We start from the raw sequence: 25,727 nt of genomic DNA on the forward strand, positions 1-25,727 counted from the left end.
ACAAGTTGTTACCTGAATGTTTCTTCATGACAACTTGTGAGTTGTGTGTGAGTTGTTGTGTAGTGACCTCATAGAAACTGACAGTCAGTTAAAGTGATGTTGCTCTTTAAAAGTCACTAAAGCTGCTTTGTTGAACCAAAGTAACAACAACTGAACATGTATTTGACCTTTACACTCTTATTAAACAACAAGTCATCAGATTTCACTGATATGATTCATACGATGTGATTAATGTGTAACTCTAACAGCCTCTTCAGGCGGCGCTGGTCCAAAGTCTCATTCGCTGTGATGTTTGTGGTGCAGACAGTCGTGTCCGAGTGAACCTCCAGCTGAAGGTAATGCTACACATTTAAAATGTTTGACTCGTTAACACAAGCTGTTGTTAGCTCAGCAAACACTAGAAACAGCAACAATCTGGACGTGAAATAACGTTTGTATTGAGCCGACGAGCTGAAATGAATATTTAGTTGCAAGAAGTAGAAATTTATGACTGAACATGATAGAAAGGCTGATTTCAGTTGATGTGCAGATGAATGATTTGTGTTTCCTCTCCAGATGAAAGTGTGTGTGAGTTGAGCAGCATGAATCAGTGTGAGGACAGAGAGGAGGGAGGCCCTCCCTCTAAAACCACTGGACCTGGACCTGGATCTGAACCTGAGCCCAGCTGTATTTCCATCAAGAGTCTCATTAATTTGTTTGAAGGACAACCAGCTCCTGCTGTAAAGAGGTGAGTTGTTAATAACATTAATATGTGACTGATTCATGTTTTAACTGTGGAGAAAGATGTTTTTTGAAACCTGATGTTTATTTTCAGCTTCGTTCTTCTTCACTTAAATTTCTCTTCTCACTTTAGAAAGCTGCCCAATAGAACCAGTCTTCAACTCTTCATTTCACTTTATTGAATTAGTTTGGTCCAATATTCTCTGAAGGTTTATTCCTGATGTTTTCTACTATTTTATGGACAGAAGTTTCTGTGTCTGAAGACTCGAAAGTGAATTAACATCTCTGGTGGTCTTCTTCTCTGTCCAACAGGAGACCAGCCTCTACTGGACCTGGACCTGGACCTGAACCTGGACCTAGACCTGGACCTGAGCCCAGCTCTGTGTCCTTCAAAAGTGACCAGTCAAATGATTGTTACATTGATTTTAAAGGAAAAAAACCTTCTGCTGTAAAGAGGTGAGCTGTTAATAACATTAATATGTGACTGATTCATGTTTTAACTGTGGAGAAAGATGTTTTTGAAACCTGATGTTTATTTTCAGCTTCGTTCTTCTTCACTTAAATTTATCTTCTCACTTTAGAAAGCTGCCCAATAGAACCAGTCTCTGGTTCATTTCACTTTATTGAATTAGTTTTGTCCATTATTCTCTGAAGGTTTATTTCTGATGTTTTCCACTATTTTATGGACAGAAGCTTCTGTGTCTGAAGACTCGAGAGTGAATTAACATCTCTGGTGGTCTTCTTCTCTGTCCAACAGGAGACCAGCCTCGACTGGACCTGGACCTGGACCTGGACCTGGACCTGGACCTGAGCCCAGCTGTGTGTCCTTCAAAAGTGACCAGTCAAATGATTGTTACATTGATTTTAAAGGAAAAAAAACATCTGCTGTAAAGAGGTGAGCTGTTAATAACATTAATATGTGACTGATTCATGTTTTAACTGTGGAGAAAGATGTTTTTTGAAACCTGATGTTTATTTTCAGCTTCGTTCTTCTTCGCTTAAATGTATCTTCTCACTTTAGAAAGCTGCCCAATAGAACCAGTCTTCAACTCTTCATGTCACTTTTTTGAATTAGTTTGGTCCAATATTCTCTGAAGGTTTATTCCTGATGTTTTCTACTATTTTATGGACAGAAGTTTCTGTGTCTGAAGACTCGAAAGTGAATTAACATCTCTGGTGGTCTTCTTCTCTGTCCAACAGGAGACCAGCCTCTACTGGACCTGGACCTGGACCTGAACCTGGACCTAGACCTGGACCTGAGCCCAGCTGTGTGTCCTTCAAAAGTGACCAGTCAAATGATTGTTACATTGATTTTAAAGGAAAAAAACCTTCTGCTGTAAAGAGGTGAGCTGTTAATAACGTTAATATGTGACTGATTCATGTTTTAACTGTGGAGAAAGATGTTTTTGAAACCTGATGTTTATTTTCAGCTTCGTTCTTCTTCACTTAAATTTATCTTCTCACTTTAGAAAGCTGCCCAATAGAACCAGTCTCTGGTTCATTTCACTTTATTGAATTAGTTTTGTCCATTATTCTCTGAAGGTTTATTTCTGATGTTTTCCACTATTTTATGGACAGAAGCTTCTGTGTCTGAAGACTCGAGAGTGAATTAACATCTCTGGTGGTCTTCTTCTCTGTCCAACAGGAGACCAGCCTCGACTGGACCTGGACCTGGACCTGGACCTGGACCTGGACCTGAGCCCAGCTGTGTGTCCTTCAAAAGTGACCAGTCAAATGATTGTTACATTGATTTTAAAGGAAAAAAAACATCTGCTGTAAAGAGGTGAGCTGTTAATAACATTAATATGTGACTGATTCATGTTTTAACTGTGGAGAAAGATGTTTTTTGAAACCTGATGTTTATTTTCAGCTTCGTTCTTCTTCGCTTAAATGTATCTTCTCACTTTAGAAAGCTGCCCAATAGAACCAGTCTTCAACTCTTCATGTCACTTTTTTGAATTAGTTTGGTCCAATATTCTCTGAAGGTTTATTCCTGATGTTTTCTACTATTTTATGGACAGAAGCTTCTGTGTCTGAAGACTAGAAAGTGAATTAACATCTCTGGTGGTCTTCTTCTCTGTCCAACAGGAGACCAGCTTCTACTGGACCTGGACCTGGACCTGAACTCAGCTGTATGTCCTTCAAGAGTGACCAGTCAAATGATTATTACATTGATTTTAAAGGAAAAAAACCTTCTGCTATAAAGAGGTGAGCTGTTCATAACATGAAAAAATGACTGATTCATGTTTTATGTTATTTATTCAGAGAAATGTGTTGAAACTTTTTTCAGCTTCGTTCTTCTTTCGTACATTTATATTCTCACATGTGAAAGCTGCCCAGTAGAACCAGTCTTCATCTCTTCAGTCCAGTTTAACATTTGTCTGATGACTGGTTGAGAGTAACATAGTGATTTTATTCAGGCTAACAGATGCTAGCTGCTAGCAAAGGATAATTGTGACTCCACTATGTTCCTCCATCAAGTCGTCAAGTCTGGTTTTCAGTTATGTCACCACAGAAGTTGAGACATGTCAGTCGTGGCCATTTGTCAAAAAATCTATATTCGTTTGACCTGAGAAGACGTTTGTGGAATACAATACTTGGCATTGCTTGAAAGCTCATTAAGGCTGAGCTGATGGTCGCGTTGTCTGCTCTCTGGCTCGTTATTATACAAAGAGTTCGCAGGAGGGAAAAAGTGGTTTGTTCCAACCCTCCCCCACACCGTGCTGATTCGCTAGCACACTGCCAATCACAATGGTCATTGAACAGACAACCAATCAGAGTATCTGATAGCATCCAATCCTCCGACATCCAAACTTCTCAGACTTGGCATGTTGAATCGGAACAGACAACGTCTGCGTGGCTCCAAAAGCTTCCAACGCAGCTGAACACACCAGACAGATTTGTTCCCAAAATCGTCCGAGTCTCCCCAAACGCTTCAGATGGCCAACAGTGGGCCGGTGTGTTCCTGCCCTTAAATGAGATAAGATGAACCTTTATTGAGCCCCCGTAATAGAAATTGAATTTGACACAGCAGCAGATGAAATAATCAGTGTTGCAACAAATAGCAGCCTGAGGGAGGAGGTGACTAAGATAAAAAATAAAACAAAATATGATAAACTAAAAATAAATCCAGGATATTAAAGTCCTGACTCCTGATCTTGGTCCTCTGTCATCCATCACTGCTGATGCTCAGACAGACCTTAGCCAAACTACAATCAGACATGCAGTATGCTTCTGTAGGGTCTGGTGTGGTCGATGTGGCGATAATCACCCAAAAGCAACAAAAGGAAAAGTCGATAATTAACTTTAGACTCACACAAATCAGACAAATGAAATATCAAAATCAAGTTTATGGAGACTCTTTACCAATTAGCACTGGACAGTTAGCATCCAGCTAGCTTGTGTTAGCTGTGTGTTGCTGTCCACAGTACTAAACGGGTCAAGAGCTGGAGGGACTAAACCAGACAAGCTGCTGAACCAACCCAGTAAACTGACTGACTGTTGATTCACAGTGGGATCAGCAGTACGACCAACACTGTGATGTCAGAGGAAACCATCTGATTCAATGATGTCATCAACACTTTAACTCAAAGGACCTTCAGCTTGTGTTTGTCTCTGAGTGGACAGACACAATGTGACTGATTCTTCATGATTCCTCCACAGAGTTGACCAGGAGAGCTCAGAGGTTCCCAGAGGTCCGTCTGTCCAGCAGTATCAGACACACCTGGACTCCATATTTATGGTATGTACATGAACAACATCTACTTTTACATCCAGTCTGTTCACATAATCTCCATGCTGCACTTTACAGACCAGTGGTGAATCTGTCCAACATGGATCTGGTGTTTGGCTCCATAATGTTAAATGTTGTCATTCACATCATATTCTGTTTCAGCTGCTGGAGGAGAACATTGTCACTTTTGTGAAGAACGAGCTGAAGAAGGTCCAGAAGGTTCTGAGTTCAGATTACCCAGAATGCTCAGAGAGTCAGAGGGAGGATGAGGAGGTGTTGGACGGTGAGGATGAAGAGCAGAGGAGGAGCAGCAGAGAGGCATTTCTGAAGATCACACTTCACTTCCTGAGGAGAATGAAGCAGGAGGAACTGGCTGACTGTCTGCAGAGTAGTAAGAGGATTTCTTTAAAGATTGAACATGATGGAGCAATGAGAACATTTGTAATGTCTCAACAGATGGAGGAAAAACATGGAAAAAGTTGTTGTTGATGATATTTATATGTGCTACTTTAGCGGAGGAAAATTGTCTTATTTTCTTCATATGTAACTTAATGAACTTTTTGTTGTGTGTTTATTTAGAAAGTCATTCTGCAGTTTGTCAGCGTAAACTTAAATCTAACCTGCAGAAGAAGTTCCAGTGTGTATTTGAGGGGATCGCTAAAGCAGGAAACCCAACCCTTCTGAATCAGATCTACACAGAGCTCTACATCACAGAGGGAGGGACTGCAGAGGTCAATGATGAACATGAGGTCAGACAGATTGAAACAGCATCCAGGAAACCACACAGACCAGAAACAACAGTCAGACAAGAATACATCTTTAAAGCCTCACCTGGAAGACACAAACCAATCAGAACAGTGATGACAAAGGGAGTGGCTGGCATCGGGAAAACAGTCTTAACACAGAAGTTCACTCTGGACTGGGCTGAAGACAAAGCCAACCAGGACATACAGTTCACATTTCCATTCACTTTCAGAGAGCTGAATGTGCTGAAAGAGAAAAAGTTCAGCTTGGTTGAACTTGTTCATCACTTCTTCACTGAAACCAAAGAAATCTGCACCTTTGAAGAGTTCCAGGTTGTGTTCATCTTTGACGGTCTAGATGAGTGTCGGCTTCCTCTGGACTTCCACAACACTGAGATCCTGACTGATGTTAGAGAGTCCACCTCAGTGGATGTGCTGCTGAAAAACCTAATCAGGGGGAACCTGCTTCCCTCTGCTCGCCTCTGGATAACCACACGACCTGCAGCGGCCAATCGTATTCCTCCTGGGTGTGTTGACATGGTGACAGAGGTCAGAGGGTTCACTGACCCACAGAAGGAGGAGTACTTCGGGAAGAGATTCAGAGATGAGGAGCAGGCCAGTCGAATCATCTCCCACATCAAGACATCACGAACCCTCCACATCATGTGCCACATCCCAGTCTTCTGCTGGATCACTGCTACAGTTCTGGAGGATGTGTTGAAGACCAGAGAGAGAGGAGAGCTGCCCAAGACCCTGACTGAGATGTACATCCACTTCCTGGTGGTTCAATCCAAAGTGAAGAACGTTAAGTATGATGGAGGAGCTGAGACAGATCCACACTGGACTCCAGAGAGCAGGAAGATGATTGAGTCTCTGGGAAAACTGGCTTTTGATCAGCTGCAGAAAGGAAATCTGATCTTCTATGAATCAGACCTGACAGAGTGTGGTATCGATATCCCAGCAGCCTCAGTGTACTCAGGAGTGTTCACACAGATCTTCAAAGAGGAGAGTGGACTGTACCAGGACAAGGTGTTCTGCTTCGTCCATCTGAGTGTTCAGGAGTTTCTGGCTGCTCTTCACGTTCATCTGACATTCATCAACTCCGGAGTCAATCTGATGTCAGAGAAACCAACAACAGGTCGTCCATCTGCAGAGACACTTCTCTACCAGCGTGCTGTGGATGAGGCCTTAATGAGTCCAAATGGACACCTGGATTTGTTCCTCCGCTTCCTCCTGGGTCTTTCACTGCAGACCAATCAGACTCTCCTACGAGGTCTGCAGACACAGACAGGCAGAGGCTCACAGACCAATCAGAAAACAGTCAAGTACATGAAAAAGAAGATGAGTGAGAATCTGTCTGCAGAGAGAAGCATCAATCTGTTCCACTGTCTGAATGAACTGAACGATCGTTCTCTAGTGGAGGAGATCCAACAGTCCCTGAGTTCAGGACGTCTCTCCACAGATAAACTGTCTCCTGCTCAGTGGTCAGCTCTGGTCTTCATCTTAATGTCATCAGGAGAGGAAATGGATGTGTTTGACCTGAAGAAATATTCTGCTTCAGAGGAGGCTCTTCTGAGGCTGCTGCCAGTGGTCAAAGCCTCCAACAAAGCTCTGTAAGTGTGGAGTAGTTTCTTCAGAATGCAGTAAATGTGCTGTTATTGACCCAAATAGAAATATTATTTCATTGTTCTGCTCATTATTTTTTATCCAGACTGAGTGGCTGTAACCTCTCAAAGAGAAGCTGTGAAGCTCTGTCCTCAGTTCTCAGCTCCCAGTCCTCTAGTCTGAGAGAACTGGACCTGAGTAACAACAACCTGCTGGATTCAGGAGTGAAGCATCTGTCTGTTGGACTGGGGAGTCCCCAATGTAGACTTGAAACTCTCAGGTCAGATAATTCGTAGTTTGTCTCAAATTATTTTTGTTATTTATTTAACGTTTGGATAAAATTCTCTCTCTCTCTTATGTCAGAACTCTTGCGTTTTGAAACCATGCTACCATGCTATTATTGTTTCATGTCTGTTTTTTCAAGATGTAGTCTTGTTGATTTTTCATATCTCCGACATATTAGAGTAAAACAGAAAGCAAGTTCACATGTGCTACAATGATATAATATATAATGTATCACTAATGTCGTTTTCACTGTTCACGCTTCTTCTGAACTGAAGAGTCCACACTGTATCCTTGATATTCTTAGGTCAGGATTCAATATTTTATTTCATTATTTCAAGTAACTTTACAATTGGAGCAGGTCTTGATCATACTCCTTATATAATTCAATTGATTTAACAGACCCAACATGTCCCATATGGGCAAGCACACAGAGGTGAGAAAAAAATGCCTTTATACAGTCAGAAACCTCGAGCAGAACTAGACTTAATGGTGAGCCACCATCTGTCTCAACTGGTTGGGTTAAGGGAGAGACAGACGCCCAAATCACACTGCCTCTTCTAGGCAGGAATCTTATGTCGATATTCCACCTCACTGTAGGTGTGAAAGTTACAAAGGTGGAAAGGGGACGGTTTCATTCTGCCTTTGATCCTCCAACAGAGATAGTAACAGAGCCCCAACAGAGGTGAGACAACATCTGTGTGGACAGGAGTGTCATGTTCTAATAGTGTTCTCAGTCTGACAACTTAACAGATCCTTCACTCATCAAAGTAACAATACAAAACCAATGACACCCCTAATCTATATTTATATTTAAAATGTGGCTCAGTCAGTCTATTCTGCACTTTAATCCTGACTTACATATCTCAACAACCATTGGATGTGTTGTCATGTTGATTTTGACATTCATGCTCCCCTCAGGATTAACTGTAGTTACTTTGGTGATCCTCTGACTTTACATCTGATGCTATCATCAGTTCATCATTTTAATCTGTACAATATGTTGGTTCATGACCAAATATTTTCAAAACTAATGGTATTTCCATCAGCGTCAGTTATATTCTGTGTTTAGTGCTGATTAGTAAATTATTGAAAACTAAGATCACAAATATAATGAACGTTAAAACCCTTAAACACAGATGTGCAGTGAATCATGAGGACTCTCAACTGATCTGTGATGTGTGTTGTTTTGTGTGTCTGCAGGCTGTCAGGCTGTCTGATCACAGAGGAAGGCTGTACTTCTCTGGCCTCAGGACTGGACTCCAATCCCTCCCATCTGAGAGAGCTGGACCTGAGCTACAATCATCCAGGAGACTCAGGAGTGAAGCAGCTTTCTGCTCGGCTGGAAGATGCAGGCTGGAGACTGACACTCTCAGGTACAAAGAGTCAGCTGCAGTCAGTCAGTATCCCCATTCACACTGCTGCGCCACTTCTCTGCCTCCACCTCTGTGTGTATCTCTCAGAGGCGGCGAGGGGTGAAATTTCGCTCTGGCGCATTATTAGTTAACCAAACCAGTGTGAATAAATAAGCCAGCTGCGTGTATCAAGGGCGTGTCGGTCTTACAGTCTGATAACAACACAGGTCCTTCACTCAACTAAATAGAGAGAAATGTCCCACAGAGCAATGTTACAGGACAAAAACAAAAGTAACATAGTAACTGTAACGGTCTTTGGCAGCTTATATGAGGAAAAAACTGCTGCAGTTATACGTGGAGAAGTGTCTGTCCTCCTGTCTGTCCTCCCACCTGTCCTCCCATCCATCCCCCCGACTCTAAATCACATTTCTGCCTGATAAACAATGTCTGGCACCGGCAAAAAACTTTAACTGAAGTGTTTGTATTGAAAAATAAATCTCTGTGAAGGTCAGCTCTCCCAACTGACACTTCAGTGGACTTCAGTGGTCCCCGCGAGTGACTGAGTCAGACATCGTCAAGTTTGCTGATAGTAATTCAGGATCTCAATCACTACACATTATAACATTATCCATCTGATTATATCTATGGGTTTAGATTGACAGACGGACACCGGAGAAACACACAGACGTCTCATCATGACGTGTACCGACACGCCTCTTTAGGAGCCGCAGCGCAAGCTTTCTGTATGAGTCTTTAAGGCGGAGCTGCTTCGCGCTCTGTGAACGACCCACGGCGGAGAATTTGCGAACCGCCGCTGCAGTGTTCATGCCTCTTCTCTGTGTGAATGGGGTTAGTGTGAGACTCTGTATCTCGATTGTAGACGGTTGGGAGGTCTGCTTTGTTAACTTCACCTCCAGTTGTTCAGTTCAGGAGAAAAGGCAGCATAGCTTGGAGCCAAGAGTTACAATTGAAGAGAGGAAGATAATAAAAACATATCAAAATCAGCAGAGGGTTATCAAAACATTAACATTAAATCTAACTTCCACCACTACACTGCTGTGTTATGATATTAATAATAACAATAGACCCTCTGTGTCAGATGTCTGATCAGAAAATACTGAACCTCAAATTCAAAAGATTTCTGTGACGCATAAATGAATTTAATCACTGAATGACATAGAAACTCTTTCCCTCACCTGGAGAATCAGTGTTTATGCCAAAGGGCTTGACTTTAAACTTAAAATGGTTCTGACATGGATCTTTATCAACACTGGAGTAATTGCATTCTAGATCATTGCTGACAGTTTATTTGTACCTCGGTGTGAAACAATATACAGATGGTAACAACTGTCTGTGGCATCAGGTTAAAGGGAACAGAAGATATAAAACAGTCCAATAACAATGTTAGATGACACAAGGTGGAACCTTCCTGTCACATTACCATAACAGCAGCAGTGCATATATTAATGGAAGATGGGCTCAGTGGTGCCGTCTTGGCTCCTGCCATGAGGAACCTGCTGCTCCAGCTGAGTTTGGGCTGTTTCGGGTAGTTATCATTATTACAGCCTGAAGGGCCAGAAAAGTTTCAGTGTTTTACACCGCCTGCTAAATCAAATGACAAAAGAAAACAGTTGATCAATCATCTGATCCATTGATAAATGACAAATAACTACATGCAGTACTTTTATTGTGAAGTATTTAAAGGAAGTGTTGAATGCAGTTAGATGGCGTGACTGCGTTGCATGAATGGACTTTTAATTTCTCTTCTGTGGCAGCAAACAACACTTGGTTTCAGTCACTAACTGAGTCTATCCACACACTTTATGTCCGACTACAGTAATAACAGCAGCACTTTACTGTGACTGCAGCAACGTGCTTGTAGCTCTGTCACATACCGGAGAGACTCACTCCCTACCAACACAACACAGAGTAGTGTTTGTTGTCACAAGTTACAGGGCTGCAACTAACAACTATTTTCATAAACCATTGATCGCATAAAAAGACATAAGCATTTTATTTAAAGAATGAAACATTGCTCTTACATTTTCCTCTTTAGTCTCGTTCAATTCACTTTCAAACAACTTCAGTTTGTAAAAGCAACATAAATGTATTAGAGGTGATTAAATGTCTCCATTATAAGATGTGATCGTTGATTGTTCGTCCTCAGCTGGATGATAAAGTTTCATTACGACGTTGCTCACACGCTTTTAACTGTGTGAGGACTTCTGACTGACGTTACTGATGTAGGAGGATGTTGGAGGGAGGCAGAGATCATCTGAGAGAGATTAAAACAGTCAATTTCACCTGAAGCTAACATCTGCAGCTATAAATAATAAATGTGAGAGAAGTTAATCAGCTGAGATCTGAGGAGGTGCTGTCAACTCTGCTGTCCAACTCTGAGAGAGGTGTGTGTAGCAGAGTCAGTAAATGTTGGATCTTAAAGCTGCCATCTGAAAACTACATTATTGTAGACAAACATGAAAGACGCTGCAGATGGATACAGGTTTTGTTTGATGACTGAAAAGATGCATCTTTTATTTTGTAGACTGCTGTAGTCTGATTATTGGAAGGACTTTCAGAATAAAAGGAGAATGTAAATGATGAACAGTAGCCGTGTGCAGTGATATAGATCATTGAGGATGACGAACACTGAGATGCATCAAGAATCGATGACAGCTGAATCGTGAGGCCACTGAAGATTCACACCTCTAAAATGTTTGTTACATGAAGAATGCAAAAGTAAAATGTAGTTTGTTTTCTTCAGTGCACATAGCACTCCTTCATCCTCCACCATTGATAGTGGCCTCATGTGTGTTAGCAGCATACTGAGGATACCATCAGTCAGAACAGCTGCTGGCTGTGGTGTCATGGGGCGTCCTTCCTCACAACGTAGTCACCATGTTGACTTGTTTCTTTGTCAAGTGACAGACACAATATTATATAATATCAGTTTGCATAGTAGCACAATTCACATGAAGCTCAGTTAACTCAGTACACGCCTTGTTGTTTTAGTTCATATCTGCTGATGTAAAGAGCAAATACAGATCAGACCTGTACAATAAAACACAACAACAACAGAGCAGCACTTCCTCACAACATGTGAAAAGTAGAAACATATCAGAGAAACACATGTTAAACATGTAGTAGATTACATGTTAAACATGTAATAGATTACAAAGGCTTTGTTGAGCCAGTAGATGCAGAAACATGAACAGTCCTACTAGGGGAGAACCCAAAGAGCTGTGATCCAGCAGCAGTCTATGTTCTGCTGCCACAAACTGAGGGACAGTGAGTGACAGTCAGCTGACAGTTGTTCATCTTATATGTGATGACACTTATTATTTAGTGTTGTGCTGTTATTGTCAGCTTTGGTTACACTTATATCTATGTTGTGTTTTGATCTACTGTACTAGTCTTCACACTACAATGTTCTTCTTCTTTTCTTCCCTTGGCCACATGTTTGTGTCACATCGTGCCAATAAAGACATTTTGAATTTGGAAAAGTAAATAAAAAGATAAATGTACATTGTGAATGCAGCCTGAGCCATGCACTGAGAATAAAAAGGACATGTAATATATATTTTAACACAACAGATGTGCTCCAGTTTCTATGTGAAGAAATAAAGACTTCACTTCAGACGATCTCTGACTACGACATGAAATATTGTAAAACCTCCTCTGATGTCCTCCAGTGTCTCTGAGCGTACTTCAGCTAATTACCCACCAGGGGGCGACACTGATCCATCACAGACCTGAGAGCACAGACGGAAGCTGTTTCTGTCTTAAACGTTGGTTGTTACATTGAAACCTGTAATGTAGCCGGGCCCTAATCTTGTGTTTGCAGGAACAACTGGTTTACTAATGGATGAAGTGGATCAGTTCCAAAAGTTCATCCTGTCTAAACTTTTGTCAGTCAGCCTGTCCAACAAACAAATCCTGCTGCTCATTAAAACACTGAACAATAAGTGACTAAAGGGACAGACACTACGGATCAGTGGAGACAGGTTCTGGGTTTGAAACCTTCACTAAGTCACCGTGCCGAGTCTCCTTCACCCGTAGTGGCTCCGACCTGCTTTCTCTTCAGGTCTCTGTGATGTGGTGCTACCGGGCCATGTGAGTTCAGCTCTGCACATCTTGTAGCTGTTTTCTTTCAACACTTTAATATAAAGTGCTGCCACACTTTTGATGACTTGGCTGGTACACTTTTCTCTTCTGTAACGTTTGTAGTCACTGTTCCTCCGTGGCCTCCGCTATGTTGCAAATGTGGAACGGAGCCGATTCAGAAAGGAGACGGCGCAACTCAGAGTATCTTCCTGTGTCATCACCTGAGCTACGCGAGGCGCCATTGGCTGGATTACTGCTCCCAACTTAGGAGACCAGAACTGCTGCACTGAATGTGTTTTCCTGACGTATCGTAACACTCTATGTCTTTGACTATGAAGTGAAGCAGTTCGCTCCGTGCCACAGCGCCTGCATCGTAACATAAACCAGCTAATCCACAATTAAACTGGCTGGCAACTGTTTTTATAATCAATTTAATCGGTTAATTGTCGCGGACCTAAAATGTTCTGATATTGAATTCAAATTGAACACTGCACTTCTTTGAGTCCTCAGCACCAAACCTGCCAAGTATGAAGTAGACTGAATGAACGGTTCTGGAGACATGTGAACCACAGACAGACAGAAAGAAAGACAGATTCCTGGCTTCATAGTCAGATGTTCCTCTGGTCACATCTGGACACATCATGTTCACCACAGCAGATTTCAGACTGAGAGACATTTTCTGTCATTGTTTCTGCTTTTAATGGCATCAAACATGACATGAAGTTCTCCTCACAGTAACTATTACTGCTGTAATATACATCAGATATCAATCCAGCACCAAACTATAGTAACATGAACATGTCAACACATGAAACCATGAAAATGTTTCTATCACAAACAGGTTCAGTGACACTTGTGAGGTTCTGGAGGGAAACAGTCTGGGAGTCTCTGTCACTTGGTTTTGTGGCAGAGGTCGGGAACCAACGTCCAATGTTTTCTGATTAATTTATTACGTATACCTCAAAAGTTCTGACGTCCAAATACAAAAGTCCTCTAATATAGAAACCTGGTCACAAGTTGACATTGGATCAAACAGCAAGCGTAAGGTCACCCACAGGAAACAGCAACAACATCCAATAAAATAAAGATGAAGTGATAAATCCAACAGGAGGTTTGTGTGTGTTCTCAGATGTTGTCGTCCTCTTTCACACACACCAACATCCTGTGGCTCACTCTCAGTGTGTGAGGAGAGTGGCAGAGGTGAAGAGGTTCAGGGAGAACAGGGAGAAGCAGCCTGATGGACAGATTGTGTTTCTGTGTATGAGAGTCATGTCATGTCCATGTTTGCATGCTGAAAGAGGATGTGCTGCTCTGACCCCCCTCCTCCTTTCAGGGTGGAGCCTGCTGGAGTCCGATGGTTGACACCAGGTCTGAGGAAGTGTGAGTGTCTTTTTACTTTCATTCATGAAAACACTGTGACATCACTCATTCACATCTGTGATGTCATCATCACACTGATGACACATTAATATCTGCAGCTGTGTTGTGTCTTTTTCTCTCCATCAGATTCCTGTGAGCTCACAGTCAACACAAACACAGTCGACAGATACATCAAACTTTCTGACAACAACAGGAAGATGACACGTGTGGAGGAGGATCAGTCATATCCTGATCATCCAGAGAGGTTTGAGTCCTTGTATCCTCAGCTGCTGTGTAGAACTGGTCTGACTGGTCGCTGTTACTGGGAGGTCGAGTGGAGAGGAGATGTTTATATATCAGTGAGTTACAGAAGAATCAGAAGGAAAGGAGACAGTAACTGTGTGTTTGGATGGAATGATCAGTCCTGGCATCTGAAGTGCTCTGATGATGATGGTCGTTACTCTGTCAGGCACAATAAGAGACAAACATCCATCTCCTCCTCCTCCTCCTCCTCCTCCTCCTCCTCCTCCTCTGGTAGAGTAGCAGTGTATGTGGACTGTCCTGCTGGCACTCTGTCCTTCTACAGAGTCTCCTCTGACTCACTGATCCACCTCCACACCTTCAACACCACATTCACTGAACCTCTTTATCCTGGATTTGGGTTCTGGTCCAGTTCTGGTTCCTCAGTGCGTCTGTGTGGTGTTTAGTGTGCAGAGTCTCCTCCTGTCACAGAAACATTGTCAGTGCTGAACAGTTGAGACTGTACAGGATCACAGTCACATCAATCTTTCAGCTTCTTGGAATAAATTCATCAGTCAACTTTGTACAAAATGATTCAAACTGATTGAAAAGATTCTTCATTTACATTTGAAACTTCTTCCATTAAATTGTGGAAATTGCGTTGACTTGTACGTTCTGTCATGTGTTGTTTTGAATTCTGGCTCTTGTTCCAATAAAATCCACAACTATTAGTGAAATGTAAGAAAGAGAAAACATTGACTCGTCTGCAGCTTTAATTGTAAATAATCATTGTGAACAAAGTTGTAAATGGACAGTAAAATCTGATCAAATGTACTCGACACTCCACCTGAAACACTCTGACTTGTTTCTTGTGTTTCTAATGATGAAACTAAAAGTTTGATGGTGTTGGTTAACACATGTAATTCTGTCCGTAGTGACAGAGTCATAAACTGCACAAAATCTCTTCATTTCTGTCTGATTATTCTATGAGAAGAAAACACATTTGAATGACAATCATTGTGTTTCTCTCAGTGTTTTGTAGCTGTTAAGTCCGGCTGTATTTTCAGGACGTTTGTTGGACTTGAATCTGGTCTGTCAAACTAAACAGCTGTGAGAAATGTCTGAGGTCGTGGGTTTGAGTCTTGATTGAGTTTTGGGTTTGATTCTTATAAAACTCAGTGAAGTTGTAAGGAATGAAAAGCGCCCAGAAAAGATCTTCCAGTTCCCGGGGAATTGGTGGTGTGGTGGGTCATCCTGACTTTTAGTAACACAGGCTACAGGTTCGACCTCTTCCTCCTCCAGAAGGACCTGGGATGGAAGCAGGGGATTATGGGGGAATGAACCATCAGCAACTAAACTTTTATCGTCAGTGCATCATAAGTAACAGTCAAACATAATGATCATTAAATAGAGACCCAGTGGACCAACATCCCAACATATATGATCCACAACCCAACAGCAGCTCCCAGAATGTGTCCAAACCTAAAGCAGCATCACGTCAACCAACACCAAGTCATGACATCACTCACCTGAGCAGGTACGCACGCCACACTGAGGGATCAGTAATCAATAATTATTCATGAAGCAGATTGGTTCAGCAGATTAAGCAGCACCTGGTGACAGAGGAGAGTAAAAACAACAGGCTAGAGTCGAAAACAGCCTGACTCTTTATGAAGTTACTGCTCAGAAGAAGGAGTGAAAACCTCTGAGAGACTCTTTGGTTGGTGCTTCCTGTTAGCTCAGCAGGTGAAACCAGGGCTGGAAGTTTTGGAGGTTGTGGGTTCAAGTCTTGATTAATTTATTATTATTTTTTTTTTAGTGTTGAGGTTCAAAAGAGTGAAATCTGACAGAAACAAAGAGCATCAGTCAGATCTGTTAGCTCAGGCTGATAGAGCCCTGGGGCCTGTTTCAGGAAGCAAGTTTAACAAACTCTGAGTCAAAACCTGAACTCTGAGCTGACTTACCCTGTGAAGTGAAACTCTGAGTTTTCAGTTCCAGAATAGCTGATCTGAGTTCGGTAAGTCGACTTTGAGTATGTTAACTCTCAGTTGAGCTCATGCCTGACGACTAGTAAAAAGCCATCATCAGTGGAGTTCCGATACTGTGATTCACCATGGCAACACGGGAGAAAACAGGAAGCAGACATTTTCTGGGGGGAAAAAAAAGTAACACGGCTGCGGCCGTAATAAAAATCACTGACAGAGTTTTAGATGTGGTCGTCTTTTCATTTTGGATTTAACATCACTTCCCTTTATATTAACCTTTGAGGAAGTGGTTGAATGTTGTTCAGTGTTTTATTTTATTTTATTTTAGGCTGTTTTATTTTATTTAAATCAGCTCAGTGTTTCCTCTAGGATTTTTTTCAGCAGCGGGGGCAGGCTCTCCGGGGAGCCGTGGCGGCATAAACAAATGACACATGACTGCAGATTGTACTTTTATGCCCAGCATAATCCCCATTTTTATTGAATGGCTGGTATGGAACATGGCTTTTTAAGGGCTGAATGTAAAAATAAAAAATAATAACAAAAATACAACAATAAAATAAAAAATAAAACAATAAATAATAATTTCTTGATGGGGCTGTAGAATCGGTGGCAAAGTTTGCACCCAGGCTCAGAACAATGAACTTTTCTGGGTTTTTTATACAAGAGCTCTAAGGCTCTGTTGTACGGAAATTGTCCGAGAGGTGGCCCACTGATGCTCAGCAGCATAGATGCTGCACTGTGATCCCCCTGCAGTCTGTTTCTCAAGTCAGTCTTCACCTACAAATAGAAACAATAATGAGATTGTTTCTCTCAATGTCCTACACCCTAATCATTTTAAAACTGTTTCTAGTTTGTGTCTGATGATATAAATGTCTTACCCTATTCATTGTTGAATAATCCCTCTCACAGTTTAAATGAAAATGCAGTCAGCAGTTACATCATGGCGTGTATATATTCGCTTAACACTCCTCTGACTCTCCGACCTGGTGCCTGGGTGCTTGACGTGATGTCACTTTCAAGGCCGCGCTCTCGCGAGTAATTAATGTCGATGGCACCAGTAAGTTCTTGAGGGGGGTAGAATCTACTCCAAAGAGTAGATACTGAGCAAGATAGTTATCTAGTTTACCTCAGCACTCGCGACACCCGATCCAGTGCAGGACTCTGCTGTGAAGGTGGAGATATGATGCGGCGGTGGTGTATTTGCGACAATTAAAATAGATAAATAAATAAATAAATTTGAAGGAGCGGTGGCTAGGATTTAGGAGTGGCGGGCCGCCACTACTAAATGAATGTAGAGGAAACACTGCAGCTGAAAATTACATATAGAAACAGTCTCATGATGGCTCCTCACTTTGGTTTTATTTCACATATTAAGCAAAGGAAAAGTTTATTCAGTGGATATTTTAACTTGTAGTAGCTTTTGCCACCAACAGATGCTGTTTAACACACATCTGTGTGCTAACATCCTGCTGAGTATTTGACCATGAAGTGGTGCTCACCTCCACCTCCAGCACGTCCGACAGAGGCAGAGGAGCTGGTCCTGAGTCAGGTCGCAGAGGAGCTGGTCCTGAGTCAGGTCGCTGGGTGAGCAGAGGAGCTGGTCCTGAGTCAGGTCGCTGGGTGAGCAGAGGCTGAGGGCGTCACTCACCCCCAGGACCGAACATTAGAGGCAGACACACACTTACTGTCTACAGATTCAACTAGAAGTCATGTCATCTTATACTCAATGCGGCAGCAAACTAGAAACACGGACTTTGAAATTACGTTGTTGGAAAAAATACAGTCGGCTCTACTGATGGTTACTTTTGTAGTTATCTGTGGGAAATAAAGAAAGCCAAATGAAATGTGAGTTATTTCTCTTTTTCTGGCTGCTGGAAGGTGATTGATTAATCTGCAAAGTCATTTAAAAAAAAAGAAAAAAACGAAGTGGATTGTTCAGATCTGAGAGCACGTCAGCGATGACGTGTAGCCTGATATTCGCTGTGCAGCCGGAGAATATAAATGAGGGACTGATGAGAAGCGGTCTGCTGTTCGGTTCAGTCCTCGTCAGGGAGTGAGAGCTCATCTAAATGAATCTAAATTCTCCTCCTGGTGTAAAACTATGTGAATTATTTCTGTTTCAACATGATCGGACTGAGAAGGGAAGGACAAGTTTCTTCAGGTAAACCTGCCAGTGAGCAGGTTATGTTCACAGAGGAAGTTACCGCAGTAACAGACCCAGAGTTTAAGTTACCTCTCTTTCTGGAACTGAAAACTCAGAGTTTCTCTCATCTTAGGGTTAACAAACTCAGAGTTTTCACAAAACCTGCTTTCTGAAATGGGCCCCTGGTCAGCTGAGGTTGCAGCTTCAATTCTTATAATACTCAGTGAGGTCTGGAGGTTGTGGGTTCAGTCCCTGGGTAGTTCAGGTGTTTTTTTTAAACCTGATGTCCAAAACAAAGAGTGAAATCCTCCCAGAAACAGAACTGTATCTCCAACTCATTAGCTCAGGCTGCTGAAGTGCTTCTGTGAAGACTGAAAGTTGTGGGTTCAAACCTTGACAGAGTTTTAAAAGGCTGCTCTCTGATCCAGCAGCTCAGGTGGACACTCTACAGCTCAGAATTTGATCTCAGTGACTTTTGAAGTTCACTTATAAATGGAAACTTAAAATTGTTCAGAAAAGAGATGTGTCTAAAGTTCCTGACTCTTTATGAAACTGCTACTCAGAAGAAGGAGAGAAAACCTCTGAGAGACTTTTAAGTCTTTGACTAAATGAAGAATATCTCATCAGCAGCTCCAGTCTTGTGGTGGCCCTCGGTCTTCCCCTGTCAGAGCTTTAATTCAATTCAATCAAACTCTACCAGAGTTGATGTCTAGGTAGCTCAGTGGGTTGGAGGGCTGTCATGAAGTTCTCAGATTCAAGGTTTGATCCCTGAGTTTTGAAAACTGCTCTTCAAATAAAAAAGTCGAAAGCTCCTCACTCTTGATGACATTACTGCTCAGAAGAAGGAGAGAAAACCTCCGAGAGACTCTTGTTTTGAGGTTGTGGGTTCAAGTCTTGATTGATTTTTTGAGTGTTGAGGTTGAGGAGTGAAATGTGAAAGAAACAAAGAGAGTCTGTCAAAATCAGTAGCACAGGCTGATAGAAGCCTGGTAAGCAGTTCTGAAGTTACAAGTTCAATCCCTGGGTAGTTCACAAGAATGAGAAAGGGACAAACTTATTCAGGCCCACATCTGTTTGTCAATAAAAAACACTGGTAGAAATACCCACAATCCTTTGCTACAGTAAATAAAGAGCTGCCACAACAGGTATGAATGTTTTGATTTATTATCAGATCAGATGAGATGATTGAAAACACGACACACGATCACTGAAATGTTTCTCCTCTGCTAAAGTAGCTGAATATAAAATTCTACTTGTATCATCATCATGTTGTCTCTGTCAGTGCGCTGGTGGAAAATAATTGAGTACTTTTACTACAATTAGTCATCAAATGAATTTCTGTATTTTTAAACATCTTCTAATATGTGTCCAGGTGAAAATGCCAATAATTGATATTGTTTTCATGCTATATTAAAGGAACCAGAACACATGAACTGACATGTAGTCTGTTGATTTGAGATGTGGACCTCCAGAACCTCGTTAGATTGTCCCGCACACATTTTAGATGCTTCCTGTGGTTGTTAACAATCATTTACAACAGTTTGAGAACTTTTTTTTTACGACAGCAGAGGACAAACACGAACACCAACATATTACAATCACAGCAGTAACAGACTGGAGGTGAAGAGGGAGAGACAACCCCCAGACTCCCTTATGAAATCTCTCCATTTAGTGAGTTTTTGAGTTAGGAGACACTTTATAACCTCCTGAAACGCTGTTTGTGACTGATTCTTCTTTTTTGGGCTTTCTTGTAAATTCGGCATGTGTTAGCTCGTTGTGGATCGTGCTGCAGCCCCCTCAGTCTAACAGGAAGACTCCCAGTCAGTCACACGCCTCTCTGGCTGTTTCCTCCTCACAGTTTAGTTTCACTCTCTCTCACAGATGTCTCGCAGATAGTTTTCTCCGTCTGAACCTCCAGCTGAAGGTAATGTAATGAATCTGACATGTTCGACTCGCTAACACAAGCTCTACTTTTCATTGTTACACCGGAAACAGCACAAAAACTGAAGCTCGGTTGTTTATTTCTCGACGAACTCGTTTAAGTTTAAACTCGGGACGGCGGAGGAGAAACAACTGCCGATAAGAATATCCGCCATTTACAGTCCAGGACTGATGAGGAGGCAGTAAGAGGACATCCAGGAGTCTGAAGCTTTATTTAACTTATACAAATAGAACTTCATCACTGAGCAACAGTCAGCAGGAACACGTCGGCTGTCAGTGTTAGTACTTAAAGTGCCCGTTACGTTACTTGAGTATTTTACATTTTCACATTTGTCTCCAGATTCCACGTCACTGCTGTGAGCGACTTTATTAGTAGAGAACAGTAAAAAACAGAATACAAATGATTGAATGACATGATTTAGTTTTGGTTTGATGTCCTGTAGCAGCCATTTAGTGAAATGTGTATTAATAGAGTTCGACCGATTAATCGTTTTGGCCGATTAACGTTTTACGGTTAATAAACTATCGGAATTGGCGCTCCAGTTTTCTCCACAGCGCCATAAACCGCTTCTTCCCTGCCCTGCTGTCTGTCTGATCACTGGGGGGCGGGGCTGCTCCTCACACACACGCACACACACAGAGAGCATGGGAGAGAGAGACGAGACCCAGGTGGAGACGGCGACACGCGTTTTTCTAAGTGCAAAAAAACCTTCACGAGTTGGAAGTCAACAAACATAACGTCCTTTGCGGAGGTAATAAGTTCCAGTTGTTCAACAAGCATAAACGTGCATCATATTTCAGCATAAACAGCGACATTTACGTTTTAGACGACCAAAGTGCTTGTTAAGCTAACAATTAACAGCTTGTTAAGAACACGCTAAAATGGAAGCTGTGTGTAGTCTGATCATCTTAAAAATTTGTCAATTTCTTGTAAACTTTAGCTGCTGGCCGAGACACCCCCCCCCCCCCCCCCCCCCCCCCTTTTGATTTGTTTCCAGATATTACGGAGTTTATATAGTGATTTTGCTGTTGTAAACTTTACTGTTGCTGCAGTGGAAACAATATGTAGTTATATTTGAAATATAAATGGATTCCTGTTCTGAATTTATTCTTTTTTAAAAAAGATAATTAAAAAACAAACCATTCTTTTGTAGTGATAAAAAACAGGACTGTTAAGAGTATGCATAAGATAAAGATAAAATCCTAACATACCATCCCTAGCTGGTTAGTGGTTACAGCCTGACTATTTAGGTATTTATTACTTTGAAATATTTGGATATTTGTTACTTTTACTTAGCTGTTCAGTAAAACAGTTGCTGCTAATAAAGTCAATGATTGTTCATTTCCAACAGTGTTGGGGGGGTGAGTGATATCGGCCGATTAATCGGCTATCGGCTTTTTCCTGCTCCAAACTATCGTTATTATATCGGCCTTTAAAAATCCACTATCGGTCGACCTCTAATAGAGTCAGTGAGTTGTGGAATAATGTGCTCTGAGTTTAAATGTTAGAAGAGGAAGTCGACTTTCAGACATTTTGTCCTTCAAGAGTGTTTCTGACCCAAAGGCTGATTTCAGTTGATGTGCAGATGAATGATTTGTGTTTCCTCTCCAGATGAAAGTGTGTGTGAGATGAGCAACATGAATCAGTGTGAGGACAGAGAGGAGGGAGGCCCTCCCTCTAAATCCACTGGACCTGGACCTGAACCTGGACCTGCACCTGGAGCTGGACCTGAGCCTGGACCTGGACCTGGACCTGGACCTGGACCTGGACTTGGACCTGGACCTGGACTTGGACCTGGACCTGAGCCTGGACCTGGACCTGGACCTGGACCTGAGCCCAGCTGTGTGTCCTTCAAGAGTGACGAGTCAATAGATCGCCTCATAGATTTTAACGGACAACCAGCTCCTGCTGTAAAGAGGTGAGCTGTTAATAACATTAATATGTGACTGATTCATGTTTTAACTGTGGAGAAAGTTTTTTTTGAAACCTGATGTTTATTTTCAGCTTCGTTCTTCTTCACTTAAATGTGTCTTCTCACTTTAGAAAGCTGCCCAATAGAACCAGTCTTCAACTCTTCATTTCACTTTATTGAATTAGGTTGGTCCAATAGTCTCTGAAGGTTTATTCCTGATGTTTTCCACTATTTTATGGACAGAAGCTTCTGTGTCTGAAGACTAGAAAATGAATTAACATCTCTGGTGGTCTTCGTCTCTGTCCAACAGGAGACCAGCCTCTACTGGACCTGGACCTGGTCGTGGACATGGACATGGACCTGAGCCCAGCTGTGTTTCCTTCAAGAGTGACAAGTCAAATGATCGTGGCATTCATTTTAAAGAACAACCAGCTCCTGCTGTAAAGAGGTGAGCTGTTAATAACATTAATATGTGACTGATTCATGTTTTAACTGTGGAGAAAGATGTTTTTTGAAACCTGATGTTTATTTTCAGCTTCGTTCTTCTTCACTTAAATGTATCTTCTCACTTTAGAAAGCTGCCCAATAGAACCAGTCTTCAACTCTTCATTTCACTTTATTGAATTAGTTTGGTCCAATATTCTCTGAAGGTTTATTCCTGATGTTTCCACTATTTTATGGACAGAAGCTTCTGTGTCTGAAGACTAGAAAGTGAATTAACATCTCTGGTGGTCTTCTTCTCTGTCCAACAGGAGACCAGCCTCTACTGGACCTGGACCTGGACCTGGACCTGGACCTGGACCTGAGCCCAGCTGTATTTCCTTCAAGAGTGACCAGTCAAAGGGCATTTTTACTGATTTCAAACACGAGCATTGGTCAGACAGACAGTAAGTTGTTGTCCTGTTGCTCTCTGTTGATGTTTGTCCTCATTAAATCCAGTCTGACCAGTTGTCCTGATGGTCTTCATGTTCTCAGAGTGATGATGGAGGTCAGAGCAGGATTAGTATTAAAGGACAGGTTCACATTTCTTCATGTCCGTCCCTAAACAACTCTGACAGGACAGTGTTCCTCCTGTGGACAAACAGCAGTGACTCACCTCCTGCTGAAATCTGACCCTGCTGCTGAGGAGAGGAAGGGCTGTGTGTTATATAGAATAGAATAGAATAGAAACTTTATTGTCATTGCACATCAAGTATACAATGAAATCGCAGATACTTAGCCTTAACTAATATTGTCCTGGATAATACAGCTGCATTAAGAAAGAAGTACCTGCATCCAAGCTGTTCCTTTATAGGTTTTTTTTGTTTTTGTTGAAACAAAGTAAATACTTTCATATGGCTCTTTCTTATTCTGCATATCCTATTCCAACATTGGCCTCCACATTCCTTGTGTTAGCAGGTGAGTCTGTGACGCTGCACTGTGACAGCAGACCCTCGTGTACAGCCAGCTGAAGTGTGTGAGATGCAGCCACCGCTTGTTACCTTCATATCATCCACTGCTTTTTACATATTCCTTATGTTGTCACGTAAAATGACATGCACGCGTTGCCTGTCTATTTCGCAGCAGTCAGCATCTCCTCTATCGCCTGTTTTACATGCTCTGCTGTATGAGACCCACGAAACTAGTGCGCATACCAGCACATGGTAGATAGAAAGTGAAGTCAATGTACTGTAATGCTGAAATGATAGGGCATACCGGGGATTCAAAAACTCCAGATGATGAAGAAAACACTGATCCTCTACCCAAGGAGATGAGCTGGTTATCCAAAGTGATTAATGTAATTACCTTCTCTGTAATATTTGTGGCCATGTCGCTGTCTCGAGGATATTTCTCTTAACTTTTGAAAGTATCCACGAGTGTTTGCTGCTTCGGTGTCTTTGCCTGTGTTGCTTGAGTGAACTCGTTAAATTCTTTGAGTGTTTGTTTTTTGTTTGCCATATCAAATGAGCAGTATTAAATGCAGCTCCGCAAAACGGTCATATTGCAGATGTTACATGTCGCCGTTGGACTGACGTTGCTTCCGCTTTCTAATTTAATATATTTCCACACGGCAGACATTTTATCCACAGGTTTGCCCAGAGTAACGTTACGCATGCATCTGTGTTCTGCCACAAATTGTGCTCTGACGTAAAAAAATAAATAAATTTAAATCGGGCCTGGGTCCACGTTCAAAATTGCCGAATCCGATCAGTGGAAAAATGCCCAGATCAGCTCGATCCCAATCATACAAATCGGATCGGGACATCCCTAATTAAAAGGGAATATAAATATACAATATATACATCTACATATACAAATATACATTTACACTCAAGCATACTCTTTATGAGTTCAGGGTCCTGATGGCCCAGGGAAAGAAACTGTTTTTGAGTCTGTTAGCTTTTGAGGCACCTGTACCTCCTGCCAAAGGGCATGAGGTTGAACAAGTGCTGTCCTGGGTGTGAGGGGTCAGCAGTGATTGCCCTCACTCACCTAAGACACCGCTTGCTGCCGATGTCTGGTGTCAGGATTTTTCTGTCTGCCACAGAGCAGTTGGCATACCAGGCTCTAATTCAGTACATCAGGACGCTCTCTATGGTGCTGCGGTAAAAGGCCACGAACAGTTTCTCCTCCAGATGGTTTAAGTATCCTTAGAAAGTGCAGTCGCTGTTGGCCTTTTTTACCACCGCGGATGTGTTCGCAGTACAGGAGAGGTCCTCAGTTTAATGTGTCCCCAGTCTCTCAAAGCATTTCATGACTACAGATGTTAAGGCAAAAGGTCTGTAGTCATTGAGCATCTTCGGGGCAGGAGACTTTGGGACAGGGATGATGTAGCTGACTTTAGGCATGGAGGGATGGTAGCCTGGGACAGTAAGAGGTTGAACAACCTGGTCAGGCTGGCACAGGCACAAAGTACTTCTCCGAGTATTTCATCTGGTCCGGCTGCTTTCCTGGTGTTCACAGTCCTCCACTTTCCTTTTATGAGCCACCTCAGCAGCTTTGATGCCTCTCCGCAGTACTGCCCTCACCACGTACTGTTCCCTGTTACCTGACCTGAAGGCTGAGTTCTGGGTTCTCAGGAGTGTCCAGACCTCCGAGGTCATCCATGGTTTCTGATCCGAATGCACTTGTCCTCGGTAACACTATCAGTGCAGGTCTTTATGTAGAACAGAACAGTCTCTGTGTACTCCTGTAGATCTGAATGTTCAAATATACTCCACTCAGTGTCCCGAAAGCAGTCTTGAAACTGGGAGAGTGGGCTGGTGGACTGGGCCTTAAGGCCAAGTTTTAATGTTCTTTGTGGAAGGGTTGGATTTCTTTCTGAGGGGGGTGTATGCACGGACCAGAAGCAGTGAGAGATGGTCTGACATATCTGACGTTACAAGGGCCCGACCCACCCGGACTTCATGGGGCTGGTACCGAAACCCATATTAAGAGTAAAAAACTCTGATAACTGATATTTCGGCCAGTTGGATATAAAAAGTATAAAAACAAATAGCTTATTTTCTGATCTCTTAAATATAGTTCAAACACTCGAGACAAAGACATGAACTTAAGGCAGAACATTTTACTGTTTTACAATATTTATTGAATATTCAAAAAAATAAAGTGATAGTCTAAAGTT

The 25,727-nt window shown here is 42.1% G+C and overlaps 1 protein-coding gene across 1 annotated transcript in view; it reads left to right on the forward strand.

Annotated features, from left to right (window-relative positions):
• Positions 1-25,727, forward strand: part of LOC115576518 (NACHT, LRR and PYD domains-containing protein 12-like) — a 71,533-nt gene that overhangs the window by 37,904 nt on the left and 7,902 nt on the right. Inside the window, exon 10 of the mRNA XM_030409051.1 lies at positions 6,908-7,081. Coding sequence (XP_030264911.1) covers positions 6,908-7,081 — 174 coding nt within the window. The remainder of the gene's footprint in view (positions 1-6,907; positions 7,082-25,727) is intronic.

The sequence above is a fragment of the Sparus aurata genome, chromosome 24 (assembly GCF_900880675.1).
Source record: "Sparus aurata chromosome 24, fSpaAur1.1, whole genome shotgun sequence".
Taxonomy (NCBI): domain Eukaryota; kingdom Metazoa; phylum Chordata; class Actinopteri; order Spariformes; family Sparidae; genus Sparus; species Sparus aurata.